The 27,887-nt window shown below is 34.1% G+C and overlaps 1 protein-coding gene across 4 annotated transcripts in view; it reads right to left on the bottom strand.

Annotated features, from left to right (window-relative positions):
- The window catches only part of LOC126744389 (uncharacterized), a 127,023-nt gene extending 103,541 nt beyond the window's left edge, over positions 1–23,482 (bottom strand). Inside the window, exons 1-3 of one of the 4 annotated variants that reach the window (XM_050451775.1) lie at positions 23,239–23,482; positions 1,378–1,591; positions 1,060–1,285 (exon numbers count right to left, since the gene is read on the bottom strand). In XM_050451775.1, the coding sequence (XP_050307732.1) occupies positions 1,060–1,285; positions 1,378–1,525 (374 nt within the window). In that variant the 5' untranslated portion in view covers positions 1,526–1,591; positions 23,239–23,482. Of the gene's footprint in view, positions 1–1,059; positions 1,286–1,377; positions 1,592–7,945; positions 8,112–23,238 lie in introns of those variants that run through there. The other 3 variants (XM_050451772.1, XM_050451773.1, XM_050451774.1) reach the window with 3 other exon arrangements.
- Positions 23,483–27,887: the final 4,405 nt, after the last annotated feature.

Here is a 27,887-nt window from a genome sequence, read left to right as displayed (position 1 = left end):
ATCCTCGATTTAGAGGAGAGGGTCTTTCAGACGAGGATTGCCTGGACTGCCTTGAAGTTATTAAACATATTTCAAATCATATTGATCTACCATGAGCTGATAAGGTGATTGCCAACGCGGCTATGTATAAATCAAAATCAGGTTTTTACGGAAGACCAATTTTGTGGGAAGTTGCAAGTCAAAACGATTGTGATCCAGTATCATGGTGGAAAGGTCTCTGTGCAAACTAACTACATCAACCAATAGCAACTCGGTTATTATAATTAATCCCATCATCGGCAGCCTCTGAAAGAAACTGATCAACATATCAACTTATGCACTCAAAAAAAAGAAATCGATTCTTAGGTAAACGAGTGGAAAAATTAGTAGCCGTTAGAAGCAACCTGTACCTACTCGATAACATCGAAAAAAAAATGTTCCAGCGAAGATTGCCTGTATTACTTACAAATGGAGGCCGCTTCTTTGGTCATCGATTATGATGATGATGACCAATTACTCTGTCAATATACCTCAAAAGAGTCCCCTAATCTTAAGGATTCATTTGATTCAGAACTAGAATCTAGTTTTGAATGTTCTGATTCTGATGAATCTTCATAATTTAATTAATTTACTTATTTCTTATTTTTGGTTGTAGTTCCTGTTGTGATTCTCTCTAGAGTGCATTTTAAGTTTTTGTTTTTTGTATTTTGTCGTTTAGTTGCTTTTGTTTTGTAAAGAGTTTAATAAAAAAAAATTGAATTTTTCCTTTTTTTGTTTTTTTTAACACCAGAATAAAACAGGAAAAAAAACGTTTTTTTTTCCGGGCTGTTAAAACACTATTTCAAATAAATAGATAAATAAATAAATAAATAAACTACTGCCCCTCATCATTAATTACAAAATCCTTAGCTTTTTCTTTGCTTTATGAGAGAGTCCATGGATATTAATACTAATCTTTGGTGTCTAGATGTCACGGAGATTTGAGCCATTACTCTATTTTAATGTCTTAAAACATTACCAGAGAGGATTTAAATCTTGTTAGTGTTTCTATAAGTATATTTATATCATAGTATTACTTACACGTTCTCAACTCGTACTCTTTGATAATCACTTAAAATTGCACCAACGGACACCGCATTAAACTCAATTTTTTGTTGAATCTCCTGGAGCAGTATAAAGAGATCTTCAACTTCATCATCTTCACAAGGGTCGTAAGTTTTGCCCCTTTTTTTTGAAATTCCAAGCGTTTCTTTTCTAAAAAGTGGCAAATCTATTGCTTCAGCTATTAAATCAATTGCTTCATGACCTAAAAAGGTAAGTATATGTTTAACCACATATTAAAAAATGTGTGATTTGAACGGTTAGAAACTTTTTTATATTCTGCACGGAAATACTTACCCACACTTTGGTACATATAACTATCGATCTCGGTTTTGTTATGAGGTACTAAATTTGCTAAAGCAACTATCTCGTGACCCGCTGCTATACACTGCATCATATTATAAGTGCTATCTTTTCCGCCGCTAACTAACGCTACTACGCGCATCTTGGATTAGGTATATGCACTAATTAATAATATGTACAAAGACTAGAGTTTGATGTAGTGGTTAAACTAAAAGCATAATATAATATCTATCGTAGACACATATTATCTAAAAAAATTAATAAGTAATTAATAAAGATTAACTATATATTATTGTAAAATTTTATGAAGCCTAAAGCAAATCAAAATAAAACAATAATAGTCTCCCTAATAACGACCCAAAAAATTAAACAAATCTTGTATGTCTGTTATCTCTAAAACTCAGCTCTAATATTGATCTAAGTGGTTTAGTAAAATCTACTTTAATAGTAATTTGGATAATATTTGTAAGACGTTACATTGACAAATATATTTCAGGCATATATTTTTAAGCTGATTTTATTATGCACTTTACTAAATCTATTTACCTTGGACAAATTTGTATAATAAAACAATATGGAATATATGTACGTCAATTTTCTTAGGATCAATTTTCTTAGGACATTGTGTATATTTGACTTACTCTATATCTTTATTTATACAGGGTGATTGATAGCTGTTTCGTATGATGATAGGTTACACGTATAAGTAGATGTTTACATAGACGCAATGGTTATTTATAATCGCATGGTAATACCTTTTACCACAAAGTATTATACATGAAGGAAAAAATGTATATACAGGGATGTATGTCTGCGAAAAGTTTGGAAATCTCGAAATTTGAGATACTACATTATTTTTTATGGGTAAACTTCTTTATATAATCATGTTCTACAGAAAGCACCCCATTAAAACTATTTTCATTTTACTTTTCCAATATATTAAATAATAACAGCGAAGATACAAGGAGGGTCCCAAAATCCAAAATTTTCAAAATCACTCTATAGATTAAAAACTGCAACAGCTGTCAAATTTTTGAAACCAAGATAACCTAGAAAGGTATCGAAATTTGGACAGCCTGTACTACTCTAATACATTGCTGACTGAATCTTAATGTAAGCGAGAGTTCAAAATCGAATATATAGCGCACTAGGGGCTATGGATAAATGATTCCAACTAATATGACATACTTTCTACGAATAGCGTGTGCATACTGCTAAGTTAAATTTTATCGCATGGACTGGAATTATATAGAATCGCCGAGTTCTGCTCTCGTGGTATGTTTTCTTTGAAGGGTTTTAGCCTCTCCCCATCAATAATTTAGGAGAGGCCGTGGCTCTTTAGCTATTCTACAATGTTGGCTATCGGAATTTATGCCTACGAGTTCCTGGAAATATAGGTTTGCTTTTTGCTTTCTAAAGAATGTTCTTTGACATAATCAATATTATTATTGAAATAGGGAAATTTTCATTGTAGAACTGAATTATCAATTAACCAATTAGTTTCATTATTATATCTTCCCAGTTTTTGCTATCATCTTCAAGAGCAGAACGTTGAGGTTTTTAAATTGATCTCGATATATTAAAAAAGATCGGATATTTTGCGCATTAAAATTTTAACACGTCGAATCCAAAAATATTTTCAGTGAAGGGAAAGAACAAAAGTATTATTTTTTAGTCCGACTAAAGAGAGACGTTATGAAACATTTTAAAAATAAGACTTCTTCAGAATAGGATATCTCACTATAGCTAAGATATTTGCTTTTGGGCCCATATGCTAGAACTTTTTCACCTCTTATTCATTTCGCAAAAACGAGCAATAAAACTTTTTTGTAAAATGCATCAGCGCATGTTGTCCATAGTTTATATACAGGGTGTTTCATGAGGAAAGGGAAATATGTTGGGAACATGTTCAGAAGGTCAAAATAAGATAAATTAACCCATAGGTTTTAATCAGATTCTCAACCGAAATAATCGGTTCTAAAGTTTTTTGTAAGATTTTTTATTTTAAAAGCAACACAAACAAATATTAGTAAAAAAAAATTCCACTAATTTAAAATGTTTTCGAAAATACTCCCACCAATTTCAAGGCAAGCTGCAGCACGTTTGTTAAGCGCTCGTGTTGCACGTTTAATTGCTTGGGGATTGTATTTAATAATATTTGAAGCATTCAAAATTTGATTGTGGAGTCCTTCTACGATTTCTACTGGAGTTTCGTACACTAGAGCTTTCATCCACCCCCAGAGACAATAATCCAGTGGATTTAAGTCTGGTGGCCTCGGTGGCCAAACTTGAGGTCCTCCTCTGTCAATCCAACGATCAAGAAAACGATTGTCTAAAAAATTACGCCCTCGGTGACTAAAATGAGGCGGGGCTCCATCGTGTTGAAAATACATTTGGTGTCGCACAATTAGCGGAACATCATCCAACATGTGTATTCCAAAAAGCCTAAATATCCTTCTCCAGTAAGACGCTGATCTAATACAAAAGGACCAAAGAACTGGTCGTTCAGCATTCCACACCACACGTTAACACTGAATCGATGTTGAAAGTTTCGTTCAAACGTGGCATGAGGATTTTCATCTGACCACCGATGTTCCGTATTTTCCACATTTAGTCCCGCCTCTCATTCAGAATTAATTCTTACGCTTGGAAACATTCCTGTTTCCTGAGCATTTGCAAAATTGTCTGAAAAACTTTTCGATTAGAAATTCTTCGATTTAGAAAACGACGTCGGTATTCATCAACAGCACGTAATGCGCTACCAATACAGCAACATTGAAGACAACCATGCTTGTCAAAACAGTCAATTAAAATAGGTATTAACAAACAATGATGATATACCTGCAACATAAGTTCGAAATACAGAGAACGTAATTATTCCAAAAATTTACAAAAGAAACTTTAGAGCCGCTTATTTCAGAAACGGTTAAGAATCGGATTAAAATATATGGGTTGATTTGTCTTACTTCGAACCAATAGGTTCTGAATAGGTTCCCAAAATATTTCCTTTCCCTCCCGAAACACCCTGTATAATAAGATTCTAACACTCTCTTCTCTATATACATCTTACATATATCAATATGGTATCTTCCTTTTGAAGTTAGGAAAATACATCGTGATGTTAGGTTTTAAAAAAAGATCCCAAAGCTTACTATACTTTTGACGAATTTTTCACCAATGATTTGAGTGAATACATGGGTATTAGCTCTTATTTGTATTTCAATATTCTTTGAAAAAGTTAGTCTGCAATCTGCAATTCTCAATAAGTGAACCTATTAGATGGTACTGATGGAATGGTGGACTAAAACTCCTGATAAATTGAATATATTTGCATTTTTTAGCATTTAGGACCATTCTATTGTTCTTGCACCATAATTCAAATTTGTGAAGATCAGAACAAAGTTCATGATGTACCAAGTTACTGTCGATAATTCTAAAAATCTTAACATCAGCAAAAAGTAACACATTACAATAATCAAAACAATGAACAACATCATTAATAAAAAGGTTAAATAAAAAAGGGGGCAAGATGGGCACTCTAAGGAACCCCAGAAGTCACTGGAAAAGGACTATAATAAAAGTTTATTTATCTTTCCAATCTGTTCTTTCAGACAGATACAGACTTCAACCAAGCCAAAAGACAACCCCCGATGCCATAGACTGACAATTTCGTAACCAGGAGAGAATGATTAAGCCCGTCAAAGGCCTTGGAAAAGTCAGTATATATGGAACTAACCGACACACCATTCTCCAAAGCCCCCGACAAAGCTGTTTGGTAAAGCAACAAATTAGTGGTAATGGATCTACCCCTGACAAACCCATGCTGCTTAGTTAAAATTATGTTTTTAAATTTTTCTAATAAAAAATCTGTGACAAAACTTTCCAGAACGTTTGGAAAGTGACAAGCCAGAGAAACGGGACGATAGTTTTTCACATCATCCCTCTGACCAGTATTCTTAAATATAGAAGTCAAATAATTTAACTTCCATGAGGTTGGAAAACTACCTATCTTGAAAGACAAATTATAAATCAGCCATAGCGGACGTGCCAAAGTTAAAGCACAGTGTTTTATGAAAACAGCTGGAATAGTCAGGCCCAGGGCCCTTATTAACATTGGTTAACTTTTCAAAGACTTCAGATATTTGTACATGTATTTCATTAATATCAAAAGAACATGCAATATCAGGCTGCATAAATTCTTCAACATCAAAATCATCAGGAGAGTAGACTGAAGAAAAATATTGTGCAAATAAAGATGCTGTAAAGATAATCAGCCTAAAGTGGAACAGCGCTGGCCATGTAGCGAGAACAAACGATGACCGATGGACAAAGAGAATTTTGGAGTAGAGACCCCGAATACAAGCACACAGAAACAGGGGACGGCCTCTAACAAGATAGACCGATGACATAAAAATCATAGTAACTAACTGGATAGAGGTGGCGCAAAACAGGGCCGTTCGGACAGACATGCGAGAGGCCTACGTTCAGCAGGGGACATCTGGAGATGTATGATGATAATTACGGAGGCGATTCAGCCACAGAGTGTAGGGATTTATTTGCAGTTACCTTTGACGATAGACCCATTACTTGTGCAAATAATAATTTAATATAATAAAATAATAATAATTAATAATAATAATAATAATAATAATAATAATAATAATAATAATAACAAAGATTTTATATGCAGAGATATTTTATTACAAAGTTTACCTAAGTTGTAACTAAAAGATATTTCAAAAATAGAAATTCTGTGAAATGGGATTGTTATTGAATCTGTATCGCGAAGATCTAGATTATGCATTTCAGAGCAAAACTTTACTTTTCTGTATAAATAATCAGGGCACTTTCTTGCAATTATTTTATTAAACAAAACAACTAAGTGAAGGATACGCCTCTCACCCATTCTAAGCCAGTGCAAGTCTCTTAACTTAGCTAATACTCCCTGCTCTCTACCGCGTAGATCCTTAATCAATCTTACACAGTGGTTCTGTAGTAGTTGAATGCAGTACTTATCCCTTTCTAACAAACATAGAGTGTAAACCATATCCGCAAAATTGAAATGAGAGAGTACCATTTTTTCAAAGATCGCGTAAAATGCCTATGTCCAAATAAGAGTTGTATTGTATGTGTTTTGTCTTTTTATATGTGTAAAGTGTGAAAAGCAAGGGCCATAAAATTGATCTCTGCGGAACCCCAAAAGATAGTTGCTTAGAATCAGAAACCTTACCATTAACTTTAACCTTTTGACTTCTACCCATGTAGATAACTTGCCACAAGATTACAAGACTGACCAATAAAACCCAAATATTAAAAAATTGCCAGAAGAAGCGTGTGCTTTTGAGTAGTCAAGGAAGATTAAATAGTTAATTCATAATTTTCTATAGAATTGAATATATCATCTGTTAATTTTGAAAGCGCAGTTGAACAACTATATTCTGGTCGAAACCCGGATTGTACTCTCGATAATAAATTATACAGTCGAACATGTTCTATTATTTGATTATTGAGGATTCGTTCTAAAATTTTCGATAACGTTGGGAGAACACTAACTGGTCGTAAGTCTTTCGGCTCAAGTGGATTATTTATCTCCGGAAAAGGGATTACATGGGAGCATTTCCATTTGCCATGGAAACATGATGTTTAGAAAGAAGAAGGGTGGGATGAATCGGGTGATATATTATGATAATCAATGGAATTTTGCGAAATTGTTATCTAATAAAGATCTAATTCTTTTTTTCAAAAACATTCTCTTTACAGATGAATCAAATTTCCCATTATATAAGACAAACACAATTCTTTCAGCTGTTCAAATTACCCCCGATGTAGATTTGGAATAGCTACACTTTCAGCAAGAGGCCACTCCTGGTCATAATTCAGTTAGGGTAAAAGAATTTTTAATAAGTTCTCCTCCTAACCGCCTTACTAGTGTGACCGGTGATATTAGGTGACTGCCTAGATCTCCTGATTTGTCTCCAACTACTTTTTTTTGTTTTAAGAAAACTCGATCATACGGATTTTACGATCATGTATGTAAAACCTACAAGGAAAATGTTTTAAACATATCTCTACTTTTCCCAATATTTCTTCAAAATCTTGGAAACTCATACGCACCTCGCGAATGCTGGAGGTCTACTAAACAAAATTATAATTATAAAATGAGACGAAGGAAAGGCAGTAGCCTGCTCGATATCGCGCAGTGATGACTTACTAATTTGATTAACTGATCCTTAAACAATAAAAGTACAAACAAGCTCATTTGCGTTTGTACTATTTATTAAGAAACCATTATTTATTTTCGTACACGTGAATAAAGGTGATAAATCAAACTTTTTGGAATTTTATCTAATATCTAAAAATGGATTAATATACGAGATGTTTCATTGAAAATAAGAAAGTTGCTATTAGCTACTGCCATATAATATACCCTATACAAAAAAAACAATTGACGTGTTTCAACGTTTGTTTGAACACGCCTCCATTTATTTTTTATCGAATTTATTCCAGATTAATTCCTCACAGTATATTCAAAACCCACAAGTCCTTACTGTGTAGTACATACCTTAATATTATATCTTTGAGTTTTACGCTATAACCATGTACAAATTTGTACTAGCAAATAATAACAGTATGATTTAAATATGTTTAAAGAATTCATATATCACTGCGCTAGTAACAACTATACCAAAATTAAACATGTTCAGCTTCAATTTCACTTAGTCTTATCAAAGAATGATTTAGTGTAACTATAAAATGTCTAGAGTCTATCTCACTTATATTTATAAACATTTTATTTCATTAGGCAAATTAGTGGAATTGTGTTATCTTTTATTTATAATAAAAGTCACACGTAATATAGTTAGTTAGTTAGATTATTATAATTTTAAGTAAATAGGTCGTATATGCCAGTTATTAATTATTAATACCAACAATAACAGATTACTATTTAAAAAACATATTCTGACACAATATACAGGGTGTTTCATTGCAAAAGAGGTATATATTGAATGCAAATAGAACTTATACAGGAGGTTCCAAAAAACCCATAATTTATGTAAAAATGGATTTTTTTTAATTCACCTATAACTTGTGAACAACGGTCGGTTAAATAGAGGCAAAGTTGCGTAATTTGGAGCTTAATAAAATGACGTTTAAAAAATTTTAAAATTCCGAATACTTCCGGAGTTATCCAAAAAAAATCGAAAATTGCCAAAATCGTTTTTACCTTATACCGTCTTTACTTAAAGAGACATCGGAAAACTAAAAACAGTTTCTCATTGCCACTTTTTATGTCCTACAACATGAAGCAAAAAAAAATTAATCCGACGTTTCGTTTTTTTTTCTTATGGGCGCCATGTTGGATTTTCTCATTTTTAAAAAGTATTTTTAATTGCCTTTAAAATGAGTTATCGCACTTGCATGTCCGATTACTCCTTCTAGTACTTCCCATAAGAACTCAATGGGATTTGTTAACAAGTTTATCTGGAAAATTATCATCAACTCTGTTTTATGAACCAAAGTTATGAAATACCCTGTATTCAATTGATACATTTTCATTGAATTGGTTTAAAAAAAACTATATCAAATACAGAGTATTTTATAGCAGCAGTTTATATAAAATCAATTTATTTGGAAATCCCATTGATATATCTTTCTCTCTTGCACAAATTTTTTAAACGTCATTTTATTAAGCTCCAAATTGCGCAACTTTGCCTCCATTTAACCTCCCGTAACTCTTACGGTTTCCGAGATCCCAATGGTCACCCTCGAATTTTGGACACCCTGTACACTGGCCACCAAAATTAACCCGCCACTATATTATTTTGAACTATTTTTGAAATTTCCAAAAAAATTGGAATATTTATTTTTATTTTAAACTGCCATATTACGGACATTCTAAATTTATACAGGTGTTTAATTTACTCGAAGTATGCTTGTCTTATTTATTTTGTTGGATTTCCAGATAAAATTTGAATTAACATACCTTTTTTTGCTTGTAAGTTTTATTGGTAAAATTTATCATTTGTACTGAAAATTTACATTTGTGAGGTACACTGAAGTATAGTGTTTATTATGGAACGTCAATCAAGAAATTTGACGGCCGAAGAATGTGCGCAGGCAATCATTTTACTGGAAGACGGATGGAGCTTTTGAAGAATTGGAGAGAGATTTGGTGTATCGCATACATCCATTTCCCGTATGATTAAGCGTTATAGAGAGACAGACTGAAGAAAACCTAGTCAAGGCAGACATCGCATACCTACACAAGTTCAAGACCGTTTCATAAGACTCTCTGCTTTAAAACAAAGATTTGTGACAAGAAGATTGCTGTAGACACAGCTACAGGAAGCAGATGGACTCAGAATTTTAACCGATACTGTTCGTCGACGCCTAGCTGAATCTAATCTGAGACCAAAAATGCAAGCGCGAGGAGCAGCTTTGACCCCAGAGCATCGTAGAGCAAATTAACTTTTGCTAGGGAACACATCGATCGGGTTAATGAAGATTGGGAAAGAGTTCTTTGGTCAGATGAAACCAGAAATTGTCTCTACAACTCAGATAGATGTATAAGAGTTTATCGATACCAAATGAAAGATATGCCCAATGTAACTTTCAGAACACCAGATTATTTGGTGGAGGGTCAGTTATGTTTTGGGGAGGAATCTCTTTAATTGCTCGTACTGACTTGGTGGCTATTTATAATGGCAGTTTAACAGCTGATAGGTAAATAAGACAGATCCTGCAAGAACATGTGATACCATTTGGCCCTTACATTGGTGAGAATTTTTTGTTTTAGCAGGACAATGCTAGACCACATGTTGCTCAGATTGTTCAAAATTATTTTAATTATGTTGGAATTAAAACTATGGATTGGTCAGCAAATAGTCCTGATCTTAATCTAATTGAGAATGTTTGGGACATGATCTAAAGCGGCAACTCAAGTGGGCAACTTATCTCTTCCAATCCTTACCTCCTCACTTACGAGAAACTCTCTTATATTTATTAGTTTTCCAGAAGCCTTTTCCATGGTTAATGTAATCTATTCTGAACATGTGATTATCCTGGGAGACTTTAATGTCCCCACTTATATTGAACACTCGGTATCTCCCAATAGTAAACGTCAACTTCTAAGTAATTTTTTTAATTTCCTAAACTATAAGCAATTCAATAACGTGGTAAATAACAATCTTCGCTGTTTGGATTTAATCTTTGCAAGCTTTAATATCTCTGTACTTAACAGCGGTGCATCTCTTGTCCCGGAGGATACCTACCATCCTTCTTTGTCATTTGAATTCCATGCAGGCCTTATCTCTCTCAATAACCTACCCCTTAATAAATCTGAAATAAAGGAATTTAATTTTAGAAAGGCTAACTTTCCGCTTTTGTATCAGCTGCTACTAGATACTGATTGGTCGCCTATCATGGTGCAGCAGGACGTCAACTCCGCATGTGATGTTTTTTATGATATACTGAACAACACTTTCGCTAGAGCGGTACCCTTCAAGGTAAAACGTAAAAGACGCTTCCCTCCCTGGTTTTCGGCGGACATAATTCGTAATATATATAAAAAGGAAAGAGCATTTCGTGATTTTAAGATTTCCAAGTCTAAACATCATCTAGAGATATTTAGATCTCTGCGCAAGACAATTAAAGCTCTAACTGCACAAGCCTACAAAATGTACATCCATAGTATTGAGAACAAAATAACCTCCGATCCGAGTGAATTTTGGTCTTTTATTCGAAGCAAACGTAATCAGTCTCAAATCCCCGGCTCAATGAAGCTTTCTAACCAATCATACAATACGCCTGACAGCATTGTGTCCGCTTTTGGAGATTATTTCAGGAGTGTATACACGAACTCACTTCCTAGCGATCATCCTGTCGTCTCTGAACCTCCCTTAACTTGCATAGACGTCGTCGCGCTCGCGGCTACCGACATTATAATGGCGAGCAAGTGTCTCAAAAGCAAAATGACCTCTGGCCCAGATCTAATTCCTAGTTTTTTAGCTAAGGACTGCTCTGTTGCACTTACAGACCCTCTGCTCCACATTTTTAATCTGATCCTTAACACAGGTATTTTTCCCAATATCTGGAAGCAAGCTAAAGTTTGCCCTATCTTTAAAAAGGGCGATGCTGGAACAATAGAGAATTACCGCCCTATATCCATTCTGTGCAATTTCTCAAAGTTATTTGAGTTGGCTCTCTATAAATTAATTTTTCCCAAGGTTAAGTCCATGCTGGCCAACGATCAACATGGCTTTGTTTCTGGCCGCTCATGTACTACAAACCTAGCATTCTTCTCTCAGTTTGTGTGCGAAGCACTTAATGATAGAAGTCAAATCGATGTTATCTACACAGACTTTCAAAAGGCTTTTGACCAGATTGACCACTTCATCCTATTAAATAAGCTTGAACGCCAGTTTGGATTCTCCGATCGCTTGATAAAGCTCTTTAACTCCTATTTAGTTGACCGCTCTCAGTTTGTAGTGGTCGAAGGCTTTAGATCTGCTTGTTTTTCACCCGCCTCTGGAGTTCCTCAGGGCTCTAACTTGGGCCCCCTTCTCTTTAACGTTTTCGCTAATGACTTGATCTCCACCCTCAATTGCTCTCGGTTAGCATATGCTGATGACCTAAAGCTTTTCCATAGGATTGACTCTATAGCAGATTGTGGTCTACTGCAAGAGAACATGAATGCTGTACACCATTGGTGCACTTTGAACCGGCTTAACCTTAATGTTTCCAAGTGTAATGTGGCCAGCTACTTTCATATCAAAAGTCCAATTGCCTTTAATTACTCAGTTAATGGAGAGTCTCTGGCAAGGTCTACCTGTTTCAAGGATCTTGGAGTCACCTTTGACCAAAAATTTTCTTTTATCCCTCACATCGAAGATACTGTTTCTAGAGCTACTCGCATGCTAGGCTTTATTATTAGAAATTGCAAACTTTTTTTGAACACTGCCACTGCCAAAACGCTCTACTATGCATTTGTTAGATCCAGGCTGGACTACTGCTCCCTCATTTGGTCTCCCATTTACAACCAGCACATTCACCTATTAGAATCAGTCCAACGGCGATTCCTTAAATGTTTGGCATTTAAGGATGATGGAGTCTATCCTCCAAGGGGTTTTGACCATAACCTGCGGTCACTTGCGAAGAGAGAAATTCTTGTTTCATTTACTTAACCATAAAATTGACTGCCCATCCCTTTTGCAAAGGATTTGCTTTCATATACCACGCCTAGGATCCAGACAGTGTCCAGCTTTTAACTTGGACACAGCCAGGTCCAACATTCTGTACCAGAGTCCTATTCACTTTATGTGTCAAAACTTTAACACTATTGCTGATTCTTGTGATATTCACCATGATGATTTGGCACTTATCTTGAATCACCTGCGTATGGTCGGTGGGGGAGGCTAGGTTATTTAGTTTTTGGTTATTTAGTTTTTAGCTTGAATACATTTATTTACTAATTTTTTTTTTTTTTTGGTCTTTTGATTTAAATTAATTCTTGATTCTTATCCTAATTTAGTGTTGATTTTTTATTATTTATTTTCTCAAGTTCACTACTTTTTTTTTTATTATATAGCAATTCTTTTATAGTTCTTTTATAGTTTAGTTGCATGAATCTAATACAATTCATGCATTCGTACATTTATATATTTAATTGATTTTCCTGTAACTGGGTATATGTAACCTGTTGGAAATAAAGCTTATTATTATTAGTCGTAAAATATTTAATCATGTTCCTTTTTCTATTAGGACTGTTACCGACCTTAAAAAGTTTAGGACAGAACTAAAGAAATTAAGTTTACCAAAAGCTTACTACAGAATTGAAGAGTATTTTAACGACTCATTTTAATATTTAAAATTAATTATATATCTGTTGATCAGATTTATTTTATATTTTTTTTATATTATTCTTGTTTTTACACCTTTTTTATATTTTTTTTATATTATTTATGTTGGTTCTCGCCTTTTATTTTCTTCTTCTTTTTTGGTTTTTTCTTTGATTATATAAAATATGTTTCTATGTACTATCAAAATCGATTCTGTATTCTGTTTTTGTCCTGTATCCTGTATAACCAAATAAATACTTGTATTATAAATTCTAGGATTAGGAAGCTTTTAGAACAAGTTTGTAAACTTAGCAAATAAAGTACATTTTGACTTTGACTTTGGTTTGGGTATGACAGAGTAAGTTCACTGTTTAATATTATCCCAGACTTAGAGAGTGTATAGCTAGCATATCTTAGAAATTTATTTTGAATAGTGTCAATTCTGTCAATATGAATTTGAAAATAGGGACACCAAATAATGTTAGAAAATTCAAGTAAAGACCTCACATATGCAATATACAATTATTGTTTTAAAGCAAATGCATTCTTAAAATCTTTGCATGATTGTTTGATATAGCCTAACATTCGGTTGGCTCTCAAAATAATACTTTCATATTGAAAATGAAATGTCAGCTGGGAATCTTGATACACACTAATACACTAATGTTAACTTAATAAATAATGTCAGTTGTAATAATAATGACCGTTATTGTGCAAATTAAAACAAAAGACATTCAAAGCAGCTAATTTAATTCCAAAGCCTAATTTTGAAATGAAATTAGAAGGATGAGATGTCTTAGAAATTATGACAATCTATAACTGAAACCTACAGGTCTTATGAAAGTTTTATGTAAAAAATAACCATTAGATTGTTGATTAGGAAATTAAGTACATAATTTGCTAATAAAATCACATTTTAGAATTTCAAATATATAAATTTTACCAAAGCTTTTTTTATTTGCTAGTCCTAAGTTTCAGGTAGAACATTAAAAGTGAGTACTACTAATTTCATTCACACCTGATATAGCGCAATATCTATAGAATTATAGATTGACAATTTGAGTATTTCTCTCTAGTTGGTAGTCTTAAGTTTCTATCTGAACTTTTAAAACCATCAGTGAGCCAAGACTTTTTGTGCTTATAAGTCTAATTCTCTGCCAATTGGATCTGAGGTGTGAAGAATGACAATTCAATTAGTTGTAAGATATAAATTTAAAAAAATCTCTTATAGTTACATTAATAACTTTTACAGCATAGCAATAAGAAGCCCATTATATTAGATGAAGAGTTCTTGTGAAGTATCTGGTCTTCAGTTACAGAACAGAATGTAACACTTTAACAGTAATGTTATAATCTCTTTAATAATAATTTAATACCCAATTTTGTAAAAAAAAATCTTTTTATAGCTAAAGTTAAATATACAAAAAGTAAAAATATACTGGCTTTTATCAATAATTAGTAATATCAATGTTATTCATAGTTGACAACAAGTTATTCCTAGTTTATCAATGTATAGTACAGGATATAAGGTTATAAAATTGCACATAAAATCCATATCAAATTATTTCGGGCACTGAGGAACTCTACCTAACTATAATGCAATAGTAGTACTTAAAATTGGATATCTGGTTTAAATTACAGGGATGATTGCAAAAATATTTATGTTAGTCTTGGTCTCTTAACTGTGCCTTGTTTATATATGCTTGAGTGTCTACTGTATATTAAACAGTGTGAGGGTCAGTTTCAAGCACACCAGGATGTCCATGATGACGAAACTCATGCAAGGATCAATTTGGTACATGCCTATTGGCACCTGAGAAGTTGTAAGGATGGTCCAGGGTAATGGGCTATTAAGTTTTTTAATGTATTACCAAATATGTTAAAGGTTGTACCAAGATAGTAAGAGACTAGAGAAAGTAAGATTTTAGGCAAAGGGTGAAGCATTATCTAATAAGAAAATGCTTCCTATTCTTTTAACAAGTATCTTAATTCCGATTTTAACATGTTGTAAGCACCATTATTTTTAATCTTTTGTTTCTTTTGTTCTTAATCCTTTTATTTTAGTATGTACCTTACCTGAAAAATATTGTTTTAACAAACCCTTTTAAGCAATTTCTTTTTAATTAATATTATTTTATGTTGTTTGATGTATGTAAACTGTATGTGATAGCATGAATGTATTATTGAGTATTGAGATATGCATATAACACATATCTATAGTACTATATATAACACTATCATAAGTACTAGTTCCTCCTCAAAACAGCAGCCTATTTCACATGGTGTCCCACAGGGATCAGTGTTGGGTCCCATTTTGTTTCTGATATATATAAATGATATGGCAAACCTTGATAAACAAGGTATATTTATTCAATTTGCAGATGATGCAACTGTACTTTGGCATGATGTTAGTGTTGAAAACCTAAATAATACAGTAAATAGGAATTTAGCCAAAATTAAAAAATGGTGTGACTGCAACAAGCTAACTTTAAATGTTCTTAAAACAAATGTCAAGAACTTTAAATGAAGTTTGAGCAGAGTTTGCCTTGGAAACATTGATTTAAATAATTTAAATGAGAATAAGCTCTTGGGAATAAGTCTTGACAACAAATTGAAGTTTGAAAGTCATATCAGATTATTGTGCAACAAGTTGGCGTCCAATTGTTATGCCTTTAAAATCATGACAAGAGAAGTAGGGTTTGGTATGGCCAGGAATGCCTTTTTTGCACTGATTGAGTCACATCTGAGGTATGATTTGTGTTTTTTGGGGTATGTGTACCAATCAATTATTTATGAGTGTTTTTATCTTGCAAAAGAGGGCTATCAAATATATTTGCAAAGTAGGTATAAGAGATTCATGTAGAGAACTTTTTATTACTCACAAAATCCTTACGTTGCCTTCTTTATTTATACTGGAAATGGTGTGCTTAATTCACAAAAAGTACAGAGATCTCAATGTTGGAGATAGGCACCATTATAGCAGCAGCAGAAGGGCTAATGATGTGATTTTGCCTATACCCTCAAACTCATTAATAAAAAGGTCATTTATATTTGATGGTAAAAAAATGTTTAATCATCTTCCAGCGGATATTAAGGTGTGTTAAGTGCAAAGTAAAGTGTTAAGTGCAAAGTAATAGAGTCTTTAGGAAAAGGGTTAAAAAATTGTTGGTTGCAAGAGGCTATTATGAAGTAAATTACTTCTTTTTAGATAGATTTTAAGATATGTCATTATATGTTTTATATTTTCTGACAAATATATGTCTGTGCCCTGTCAGAAATGTGTATGTAGTACTTAAGTTTTGCTGTAAGAGATTTTCTTTTTTGAGCATTATTTTAGTTGCTATTTTATACTTATGTATGATTTGTGTATTGTATGTTTTTTTTTTGTTTGTACCTATGTATGGTAATACCATTCTTCCCATACAGCTTTGTCGACAAGATTATCTCTTATGACAATAAAGCATATTTTGATTTGATTTGATAATACTCATGCATAAGGTTTTAAATGCTACTATAGATTCTCCAGAGATATTGTCTCTTTTTAAACTTAAGGTGCCTTCCAGATTGAATAGACAATCAGAAATATTTTCAGTCCCATTCCACCATACCAATTATGGTATTAATGAGCCAATTACATGAAAGTGCTAATGGCCTGTCAAGATAGATAAGCTTTTTTGACTCTAGGATTACATCTTTTAAGGGGCAGTTAAAAAATATTATTTCATAGGGTCTTTAATTAATTAATTGATCTACACCTTTCATTGATTTATAGATAGTTTTGTATCTGTATAAATACACTACCGCTCAAAAGTATTTGCCCACCATGTATTCTTTTTAATATTTTAAATTAGATACAAAAATCTTATCTTTATACCTATATTTAGATTGTATCTCTTTTGTAAATTGCATATATGCTTAAACAGCATACCTATCAACTATGGTTCGTTGAAAAACACTGATTTAAAAATAGTCTTTCAAATAACAAACAATGTAGTTAAAATATGCACTTCTTCTAAAAAACTAACCTGTTAACAGCTTGTTTCCGATAAAATTTGAAACGTTTAAAGGTGTTTAGTCTTCAAAAATTGATTGTGTGTAACATTGGTAAATAATTTCTCTTGCTTATTGACGATTGTCACCGTTTCTTTGCTGGTTTTTCAACATTCTTTAAAATGGCTAAAACAAAAGAGTTATCGGTGGAAACAAAAGGTATTATCATTGGACTTCATAAGGCTGGAAAGACTAACCATCAAATTTCGACAGATTTGGGAATCACAGAAAAAATCAATAAGGAGCGTAAAAAAGCGGTCAGTGTTTCGACAGTAAAACGGCGACTTTATAATGATGGTGTTAAAGGACGTTTAGCTGTATCAAATCGCTACTGAAGGATGTTAAGAGAAGAAAAAACTTGAGTGGGCCCAATCACACAAAGAACGGTTGATGACTGGAAGAAAGTTCTCTGGAGTGACGAGTCGAAATTCGAGGTTTTTGGAATGAAGAGGCGAGTTTTTGTTCGCCGTTATGCCAATGAAAGGGTCGCTGTACAGTGGCCTCGGTTAAACATGGTTCGGTGATGGTGTGGGGTTGTTTCGGAGGATCTGCAGTGGGCAATCTAATTAGAATAGAGGGAATTCTTCGAAAAGAGGGGTTACAAAATAATTTTAAGTGACAATGTACTTCCTTCTGATACTCGAATAATTGGGGAAAACTTCAACTTTCAACATGACAATGACTCCAAGCACATGTCAAAATTACAAAGGCAGCATCTTCTGAAAGTTATGGTATGGCCCCCACAATCACTGGACCTCAATCCGATCGAATTACTGTGAGATGAACTGGATAGACAAGTGCAAAAATCATGCCCCACATCTAAAGAAGACTTTTTTATTTATTTATTTATTCATCAACGTATATAACATTTCAAGTACTTATTAATAATTAACAGTAGTCTTAAGTAAAAACTATAATACTAATAAACAATACTGTGCTAAACCTAATCCAAAGAGTGGGAGTAGGGCACTATGCCAAGATAGTTGCCCTAGCTGACGACTTAAATTTATTTAAAGATGTACTGAAAAAATCAAGATCTTTTGCAAATCTATTCACTGTAGAAGCTATTCTATTTATAGGACGGTTTAGTAGATAGGATGTTCTGCAAAAGGGAATGTGGAGAAGTGCCTGACTTCGTGTTGTGTAAGAAGATACATGCAAAGAGAAAAGGCACAGACATTCCGGACTTCTAACAATACCATTCAGAACCTTAAACGCAAAGCAAACATCAAAGAACTGCCTTCTACTTGATAAGGAGTTTATGCTCAGGTAGGACATGGTCTCTGAACAGGTAAGATCCAGGCCTGACTTCATAAGAGTATATCTGGCAAACCTGATAAACTTGTGCTGGATATTTTCAAGCCTCTCAATGTGAATCAGAAAATGAGGTGACCAAACAATATTGGAGAATTCGAGAAGAGATATCACCAGGCAAATATATAGTGTCTTCAATGCTGACACATTAGTAAAGTCTTTGCAAGATCTTTTGATAAAACCAAGCAGTTTATTAGCTCTATTTACAGTATTTTCGAAGTGGTGGGAGAAAGTAAGACTCGGGTCCAGAAAGACACCCAAATCCTTGACTGAGTCAAGCTCCTTCAAGGGGATACCATCAATAACATATTGACAAGGAGGGGAGACCCTTAAACGAGTAAACCTCATAAACCCAAATTTCTTAACATTCAATGACATTTCATTCGACTTACACCAGGAAAGCACTCTGTTTATATCTCTCTGAAGCACCATCTGATCCTGAGAGGAGGAAATCCGCCGAAAAATTTTCAAATCATCAGCGAAGAGCAAAAACTCAGACTCCAGTAGGGAGCCGAGGTGATTGATAAAGAGACTGAATAACAATGGTCCCAAATGGGAGCCCTGAGGGACCCCTGAAGTTGTCAAAAATGGGTTGGACAAAAAACTACCAATTTTAACACGCTGCTCTCTATCCATCAGATAAGACTTGATCCAAAGTAAAAGAGATCCGCTGATGCCGAGATCTGAAATATGAGAGATAAGAATATTATGGTTGACCCTATCGAAGGCTTTCCTAAAGTCCGTGTATATCGCATGTGTTTCATTACCGTCGGCAAAAGATTTGAAGATATAGTTGCTAAAAACAAACAAGTTTGTATCCACAGAACGACCTCTGGTGAATCCATGCTGTTGATCTCCAATTATTTCCTGAAATGTGCCAGATAGAACCACCTCTACACAGTGCTCGAACAGCTTAGGAATTGCAGAGAGGATACTAATGGGACGATAGTTAGTTATGTCACTCTTATTCCCAGATTTATAAATAGGACATACATGAGATAGCTTCCAGTTCTCTGGAAAAGTTCCAGAAGTTAGGGACAAATTGAAAATATGAAAAAGTGGAAGGAAAAGGGAATGGCTGCATTCTTTCAAAAGCTTGTTTGGAATTCCATCGGGACCCGCTCCCTTTCTGCTGTCCAGTTTAGCTAATGCTGTTTCAATTGTAGTAGCACTAAGGAACACGTGGTTGATATGGTTAAATTTACGTGAGGTATCGAGACCGTCAGAGGCATTAGAAGGGTTAGTATTCTTGTTAAATACAGATAAAAAGTGGGTGGCAAAGAGATTTGCAATAGAAATACCAGTATCGGCCCTGAGATCATGAAGGAACATCTCATCTGGAACGGTAGAATCGCTTTGATTGGACTGAAGTCTTACAAATTTCCAAAAGGTCTTGCTATCGTTCTCTATTGCATTTTCGGCTCTTTCAATGTAATGTCTGTAGCATTCACTAGATAATGAACGGCATTCTGAGCGCAGAACACTAAAACTTAAGTAATCAGTATTTGATCCTGACTGTCTGTACCTTCTATGTGCTATTTTTTTCTGAATAACTAGACTTTTTAGTTCTCTACAAAACCATGGTGGATAATGTTTCTTGGGATAGTGTTTTTTTATTGGCACAAACAGATTCAAACAATCATAAACAACAGAATAGAAGTTTGCAACAGTGGTATTTAAGTTATCGTTAACAATTATAGACATCCAGTTGTATGTCGAAAAGTAGTTATTTATAGACACAAAATCTGCTTGATTAAAGTTGTAAAAATATGTTATGGGTAGTTCCAGGTAATTGGACTTACTATTGGGTAGTTGCAGCTCAAGAGCAGGATGGTAAGGATCTGACCCGACTAAACCATTACATTTAGTTGTTAAAGTGGAATGAAAAGTTGTAAAGCAAAGGTCAAGAATTGTTCCATGATCATTAACCACTGCATTGAGCTGCATTAAACCTAGAAAAGTGAATGTGTCACATAAAAGATTTTCTTTATCAGATGTAACATTATTAGGGGTTAAGCCATAATGATCATCACTAGGTAACCATGAAATATTAGAAAGGTTAAATAGTCACCAACAATAAGAACATTATTAAAGCTCTCGCAAGCTTTGGTAACAGAGGCACAATGCGCTGCATAGACAGATAGATCCATGGATGGAGGAACATAAATGCAGCCAATGCATTAATCCTCGCCATCACCAAGACGCACAGAGATCCAGATTTCTTGAAGTGAATTGTCAGTAGTTGGCAAACGATGGGATTTTAGGGTGTTGCTCACTGCTAGGAGCCCACCCCCGCCTCTACTGGTCATATGACTCGCCAGGTTAACGATTTTCCCTTACCAATCCCTACATCCTCCCTCACCAAGAACTCACTTATATACCTTAGCAAAAAGATTTACAACCATGTTCCTCTATGTATCAGACAAATTTTAGAAGTTAAGAGATTCAAAAAGGAATTAAAATCACTTTTATTATCCAGGGCATATTATAGCCTTGACGATTTTTTTAATGATACCTTTTAACCTGTGCTCGGACATCATTTTAGTGTTTTAGTTTTGTTTCCTGTTAAATAATGTAATTTACTTCTTCTAAATTCTGTTTTATTGACAGCTTTACTTATTTTTTAATGAAATTTATCAAAAAGATGCTTTTTTTTCTCAATCTGTTTTGTTATGATTAATTTTGGTAATGTGTGTAAATTTTATGGTAAAGTGTTTTAGAAGTTATGTTTGTTTGAAATTTAAAGTGCCGCACAGAGAAATCCCTTTAGTTTAGTTTTTAAGCCCCTCACGTTCTGATAAAAGAACGATACATCATCTACTGTGGGCGCTGAGATAGTGTTGGGTCTAACTGAAAATTCGCCCCTCAGCCCTGAGTGCGCCTGGGACGAAATTCCTTGACCGCTATACCGGCTGACCAGAGGTTCGGGTCAAGTAGTCCCTTCAGTAGGGACTCTTTTACCCCTATCCTAAAGGATACAACATCCTCATTCTTATCCAATATGGCACATTTAACATCTGAGATGTTTAGTTGCTTCTCAAGGTATTTTAGAATCTGCTGCTCAGTAGTGTCCGGATTGCATCTGCCCAAATACAACCACTGACGTCTATCAGCTGCAGATAGTGAAGAAGCTTCAGAAGAAGTCCCAATGATGACTGTTTGTCTGCCAGGGTTAGTTCGATGGATTGATTGTGGTGTCGACCTATTCTGTGATTTTGCTTCAGAATTGGCGCCAGCCATTGAAGAGCTACTAGGCCTTGATCTGATTGGATCAACCCTTTTTGCGTAGGTATGGGCTACTGTTTCTGTTTCTATCGGCAAAGACACAGTATTGTCCGGAGACAAAGATGTTAGAGAAGTTATATTAGTTATATTAGTTGGGGGGCAGGATGACTTTGATGGAATAAGATCCTTGAGCATGTTTAAATCCTCTTCCAGTGTTGTCAACCTGGCCTCTAGCGCTTCATTTTTTGCTTGTAGTAGTTTTAACAATTCAGAATCACTGTTTGAGGCAGAAACGCCCTTTCCTCCGATACCTTTCTCGACCAATCTCATAAGTCCCTCCTGGAATGCAATATTAGCATCATGAAAACCACAAGAAATTTGGTTGGTGATTGTGTTTTGAAAGGATTTCATTTGAGCTTCCAGAAAAATAGCAGCATTTGTTGGGGAGCTGTTATCCATGCTGGTTATCGCAAACTGGGTTAACACACAAAACACATGAATCTAGTCTTCATTTGAGTGACCTGAGCCTCTGATGTAGTAAATTTTGAACATGATAAGCAATGCATGACACTACAGAAGTCGCAAACAATCTTATATTTTACCTCTCTATCTGTTAGACTTGCACCACACCTTCCACAAGCCATGATATAGATCAAAATAGCAATTTAACAGGCTCCCAAAAACTCCAAATCCGAAAACACGGTGACTTGGAAATTATTATTAAAAATCAACAAAACCAATTCTTCAAACTCGTTGGCTTAAGCAGAGGGCAAAATAAATACCAAGAATGTTCAGGTATTGATTCTCATAGACCCACAAAAATAAAAAAAAAAACATATTGTTATCTGAGAATTTCTATTGTTTCCACTGAAAATCACAATTACTCACGAACCACCAATCGCCAGCAGTACCAGATAATATTGCAAAGACAATGCCAAGAAGCAGAAAATATGTAAGAATCTGAAGTCTACCTCTTTCTAATCGTGTAAAATAAAGCAAATTCGCGGAGCGTAAGAATGCGCGTGTTTACAGATGAAATTGAACTATTTTGACTTGTGGAGGATCATCCAAGAAGAGTGGCAGTGAAGCTGTTACTAAAAATCAAGGCGGACATGTAGATGAATCCAAAATTTGATTTTCTTAAATTTAATTAATTGAAAAATGTATTGTTTACTTTCATTTTGTTATAATTCATAAGAATAACTGATGGGTTTATTATTTTTAGTTATAACTTTAAAACAGTCATATGTGGGCAAATACTTTTGAGCAGTAGTGTATATGTGTGTATTTATGGATATGCTATGTAACACTTTTCTGGATGGATTCCGTAAATAAATAAATAATATATATTATTATACAGGTATGTATATATGTCAGGAGGTATATTCCTACCTAGTATGTAATTGAAAATATCTTTATGAACACTTACCTACCTGTAGAGAGTTTCTGAATGTCGAGTTCTTCATTGTTTTGCTACCATTTAAATTGAATTTTATTAGGAATTTTTCAAATAGAATTTAATGTGATTTTTTTGGTTATATAAAGAAACTAATGCAAAGAATATTAATCTTACAATTATTTATTAACTTTTTTTAGAATAATTGTTGCCTGAATTGAGGTGATTTTTTTTCTGTCTGACATTTATAAATTGTATATTATGTACTCTTCACAAACATAAGGATAAGGAGACAAACAGCTGGGAAACCGTATCGCAGGATATGGACCACGCCGTGCAGCGGCGCTTAGATCGCCCGCCAAGTTTAAATTCCTTATACAGGGTGTCCATCTTATAACCTGACACATTTCAACTGCTTATAAGTCGAGAACGGAAAATGACAACAATGTGCGATTTTCACAGAACTTCATCAATATTTTTAAAGTTTTTTTTGACAATATTGCCAAGTTTCGAAAGTTACCTGAAATAGGAGGAAAAAAATTCATGATTTTCAAAGGCCGATTTCTCAAAAATTTTAAATGTAACACCCTGTACTTTTTAATTTCACATGAAAGCCTGTTAAATCCCCTTTCCGAAAATGCATAAAATGTCTTAAATTCATAATTTTTACAGAGCCAATTTTAGTAAATAATACCTTTTTGAAAATTTTCCTAGAATACATATTCGGTGATTGATGAACATTTTCTGGTAATTGCCTATGTATCGCTTTAGCATGATCATAATTAAATAATTTGCGCTATTGCATAATTTGCGCTATTGCCATGTCTATAAAAAGTATTTATTCTATGTAATAAATTACAACTATTTACAACAATTTTAACAACAAACAATTGAAGAAATTAATTTTAATTTACAACTAATAAATTAGCTGCTGAATATGACTCCCATTTTGCTCGGAACACAATTGTAGACGGAGAAATAAGTTGCCGAAGGCGTTTTGTAGCATTCGCGGTGTAATTTGGTTGAAAACGTTTACTATGTTGTTGCGCAGTTCATCCAAATTTCTTGGGGTTGGATTGTAACAACGGTCTTTTACATATCCCCATATACAAAAATCTGGAATGGTTAGATCGGGAGAGTAAGGTGCCCACTCGATTGGACCTGCTCGCCCTATCCATCTGTTTCCAAAAGTAATATCTAAGGAATCCCTTGCGACTCTGGAGAAGTGTGGTGGTGCACCGTCTTGCTGGAAGTAGACCGTGTCAAAAATTCCATCCTGCTGAAGTTGAGGATAAAAAAATGTTTCCAACATATCGGTGTAATTGTTTCCATTCACTTTTGCTTCTTGAAAAACAAATGCCCATAAATTTTAGATTTCGATATTGCACACCAAACGTTCAGCTTGGGAAAATCTCTTTCGAATTCGTTATACACTCGAGGATTTTCATCTCCCCAAATTCGGCAGTTATGCTTATTTACTCGACCACTGATGTGAAATGTTGCCTCATCAGACATTATTAAATTGGTATCCGGCTTATTTCTAAAAAGATCTAGTAGTGTTTCGCACATTAAATATCTTTTTTCAAAGGCGCGATTTTCTATTTTTTGGAAACTTTTAATTTTGTAGGGTTTAAACTTAATTATTTTTAGAATTTTATGTACTTTACTTTTTGACATATTTGTTGTTTGAGCTATCTTCCTAATAGATATTTGGTTATTGTTTAAGGACAACACTTATTTTACCAGCAAAATATCATCCAACAGATTATCTTGTGCATTTAGGTTTGTTCTAACTTTTCTTTTAACTGTACCCTCCTGGGAAAATTGGCGTACCCAATAAAGTATAGAATTGCGTGATGGTAAAGCCCTTTCAAAATTCAGCCTAAATATTCTTCTCGTCTGCGTAACTGATTTGCATTCACTAAATAATAACACGCAACGTGCCCTTTCCCGGGTGGTAAACATATTTAAACCTTTGAAAATCTCTAAAAAATGCAAAAATACATATAGAAATCAAATTATTGGGACTGCCCAACGAATGACGTTAAAAAGATTTGACAGTAGTTAAAGCCCACAAAATAAATTGTGCAACTCACAGTCTCCTTGACAAGCTACAATTGTTATTGTTGTCACTTGATACCGAGAATGTTATTTAATAGGTATTTATTGTAGGAAAATTTTCAAAAAGGTGTCATTTACTAAAATTGGCTCTGTAAAAAAAAATAATGAATTTAAGACAATTTATACATTTTCGGAAAGGGAATTTAACAGGCTTTCACGTGAAATTAAAAAGTACAGGGTGTTACATTTAAAATTTTTAAGAAATCGGCCTTTGAAAATCATCAATTTTTTTCCTCCTATTTCAGGTAAATTTCGAAACTTGGCAACACTGTCAAAAAAAACTTTAAAAATATTGATGAAGTTCTGTGAAAACCGCACATTATTGTCATTTTCCGTTCTTGACTTATAAGCAGTTAAAATGTGTCAGGTTATAGATGGACACCCTGTATTTTAAAGCCGATTTTCAGTGTTGCATTGAGCCATATTTTAGCGAGTAAGCGCCTTACTCGGTTGCCTTACGATATCTTAAGCGTTACGTCATCACATGGTTGCGCTCGAATGACGTCATGTCTAAGAGCTGTCAGAATCTGAATATTAGCGTTGATTGAGAATATGGGATTGATTGAGAATATGGGAAGATGCGCAACCTTACGGGCAAAAAGCTGGCGGATAGATGGCGCAACAAGAAGTGCGCTCCGGTCTCGTATAAAAATCTCGTGTATCATCTATATATTTGTATTTGTGTTCTGTGTTTTATCTATTATAAACAAATACACAAAAACAATAGTAATTATTGTGCACACGACAAACGAAGTCTTACCACAGCAACTCGACGGCTCTTTATTTTTTGAGCGGAACACGTAGAATGAATCAACTCGATACATCACGTGCCGACCGTAGGCGATCGGAGTGCTGTTTTTTTTTTTTTGCCTGTATAAGGGATTTTTGAGATATGGAATTCCCTTATCTGTGAAATTCTAACACGGCCAACCCGCGAAATAAGTCGTTCTCGACGTTAGCAAAGATAATACTACTACGGGAAGATGAACCATACAATGTTAAAATTTTGATACCCTCGATGGACTTTGGCTCCCGCGAGCCGATGTCCATCGAGAGAGCATTAAACAGCGTTGCCGCGACACATGTTCGTCGAATATAATTCTTGCCCGTGCGTCGCCGTCGCCCTATCATCGCATATCGGTGCCCTACTATGCGTGTGCCATAACTACTTCGATGAATAGAATTTTATTGTTTTTCTTGCTTCGGTTTTATGGGGTTACTGCTTTATGGGTTTATTTTTTAAAAATTGGTGTTCCATTGTGTTTTAAAGTAAGCAAGTATACGATGTCAGGCAAGGTATGCCAATACTTTAATTGTAGAGCAAAAGACGAGATAAAATAAAGTAATTTACATTTTCCTATAAAAACTCTGAATTATGAGAACGTTAGATTATCAACTCTGGTAAGTAAAAAAAACAAACATTTTTACGACATAGATAGATTTTAACTTTTTTTAAAATGATAAATATAAATACATATTTATAAGAGAAACAAAACCAGATTTATATACACATACCTATAATTTTTATCTAGAAAACCTAGGTACCTACAAAAATAAAATTATCTTTAAAAGTCAACGCTTTAAATGTAGGAATTAAGGCATCCTAGAATATGTATGTACATAAGTATACCGGGTGTCTTAGGAAAGTGGTTCGCCCCTATAACTTTTTTAATTTTTAAGTAAAAAAAATGAAATTCGGTAAGTGAGTGTAGCATTCAAATTGGGATTGGCTGAAGTATTCAGTTGTTTTCTGTCACTTCCGGTTTAATCGGAAATGGCCCTAACTTTATTATTTTAAATAGGACCCCCCAATTTTTTTGACATATTTGAAGACGGTTATTTTATAATTTAGTATTCTGTCAAGCATAAGCAATATTGTTTTATTCCTTAGGAAACTCCATACTTTTGGGCTTAACTCCAGATGTCCTGAAGACAAAACTTTTATGTGAGAAACATTTTTCCGACGATGATTTTGAACGCTGTTCCCAAAAAGTATTTTGACCAAAATGAAGATCAAAGCAAATTAAAGGTTCAAACTCCCACCAAGACCCCTATTCCATGAAAAAGCGCACCATTCCTTTTGAAAGTCCTATAGCTTCGAAAAAGCGCGCCTTTAATGAGCAGCTGGAACATCAAAATCACAATGACTCGAAGAAATCATGGACCTTCCATTTGGACAAATGACTCTACGAAAAGCTAAATTAAAAAAGCGTATTTGCATGCAAAATTCAAAGCTTGTTAGGTATAAAAAAAAATTATGAATTTAAAACAAAACATTAAAAATAATAACAACGTAATGCTCCAAATAATGCCTTCATTGACGTTTTTGTCAAATTTTGCCAGAACATTTGTTCTTATGCAATTAAAAAGAGGACTTAAAAATACTTGGAACCTTAAACAAAAGCAATTAGCTATATCCTTTTATTATAAATCTCCAACAGCCTATCTATTTTTACGCAAAAAAGGCGTTATATTGCCCTCGGTTGCCACCATTCGAAGATGGATAGGTGGAAATTTGTTTAAAACGGGCCTGGATGAAGCGATAAAAAACCATTTAAAAG

This window comes from Anthonomus grandis, chromosome 14 (genome assembly GCF_022605725.1).
Source record: "Anthonomus grandis grandis chromosome 14, icAntGran1.3, whole genome shotgun sequence".
NCBI classification, from domain to species: domain Eukaryota; kingdom Metazoa; phylum Arthropoda; class Insecta; order Coleoptera; family Curculionidae; genus Anthonomus; species Anthonomus grandis.
The sequence above is the reverse complement of the archived record's forward strand: the minus strand, read 5'-3'. Positions and strand labels throughout refer to the sequence as shown.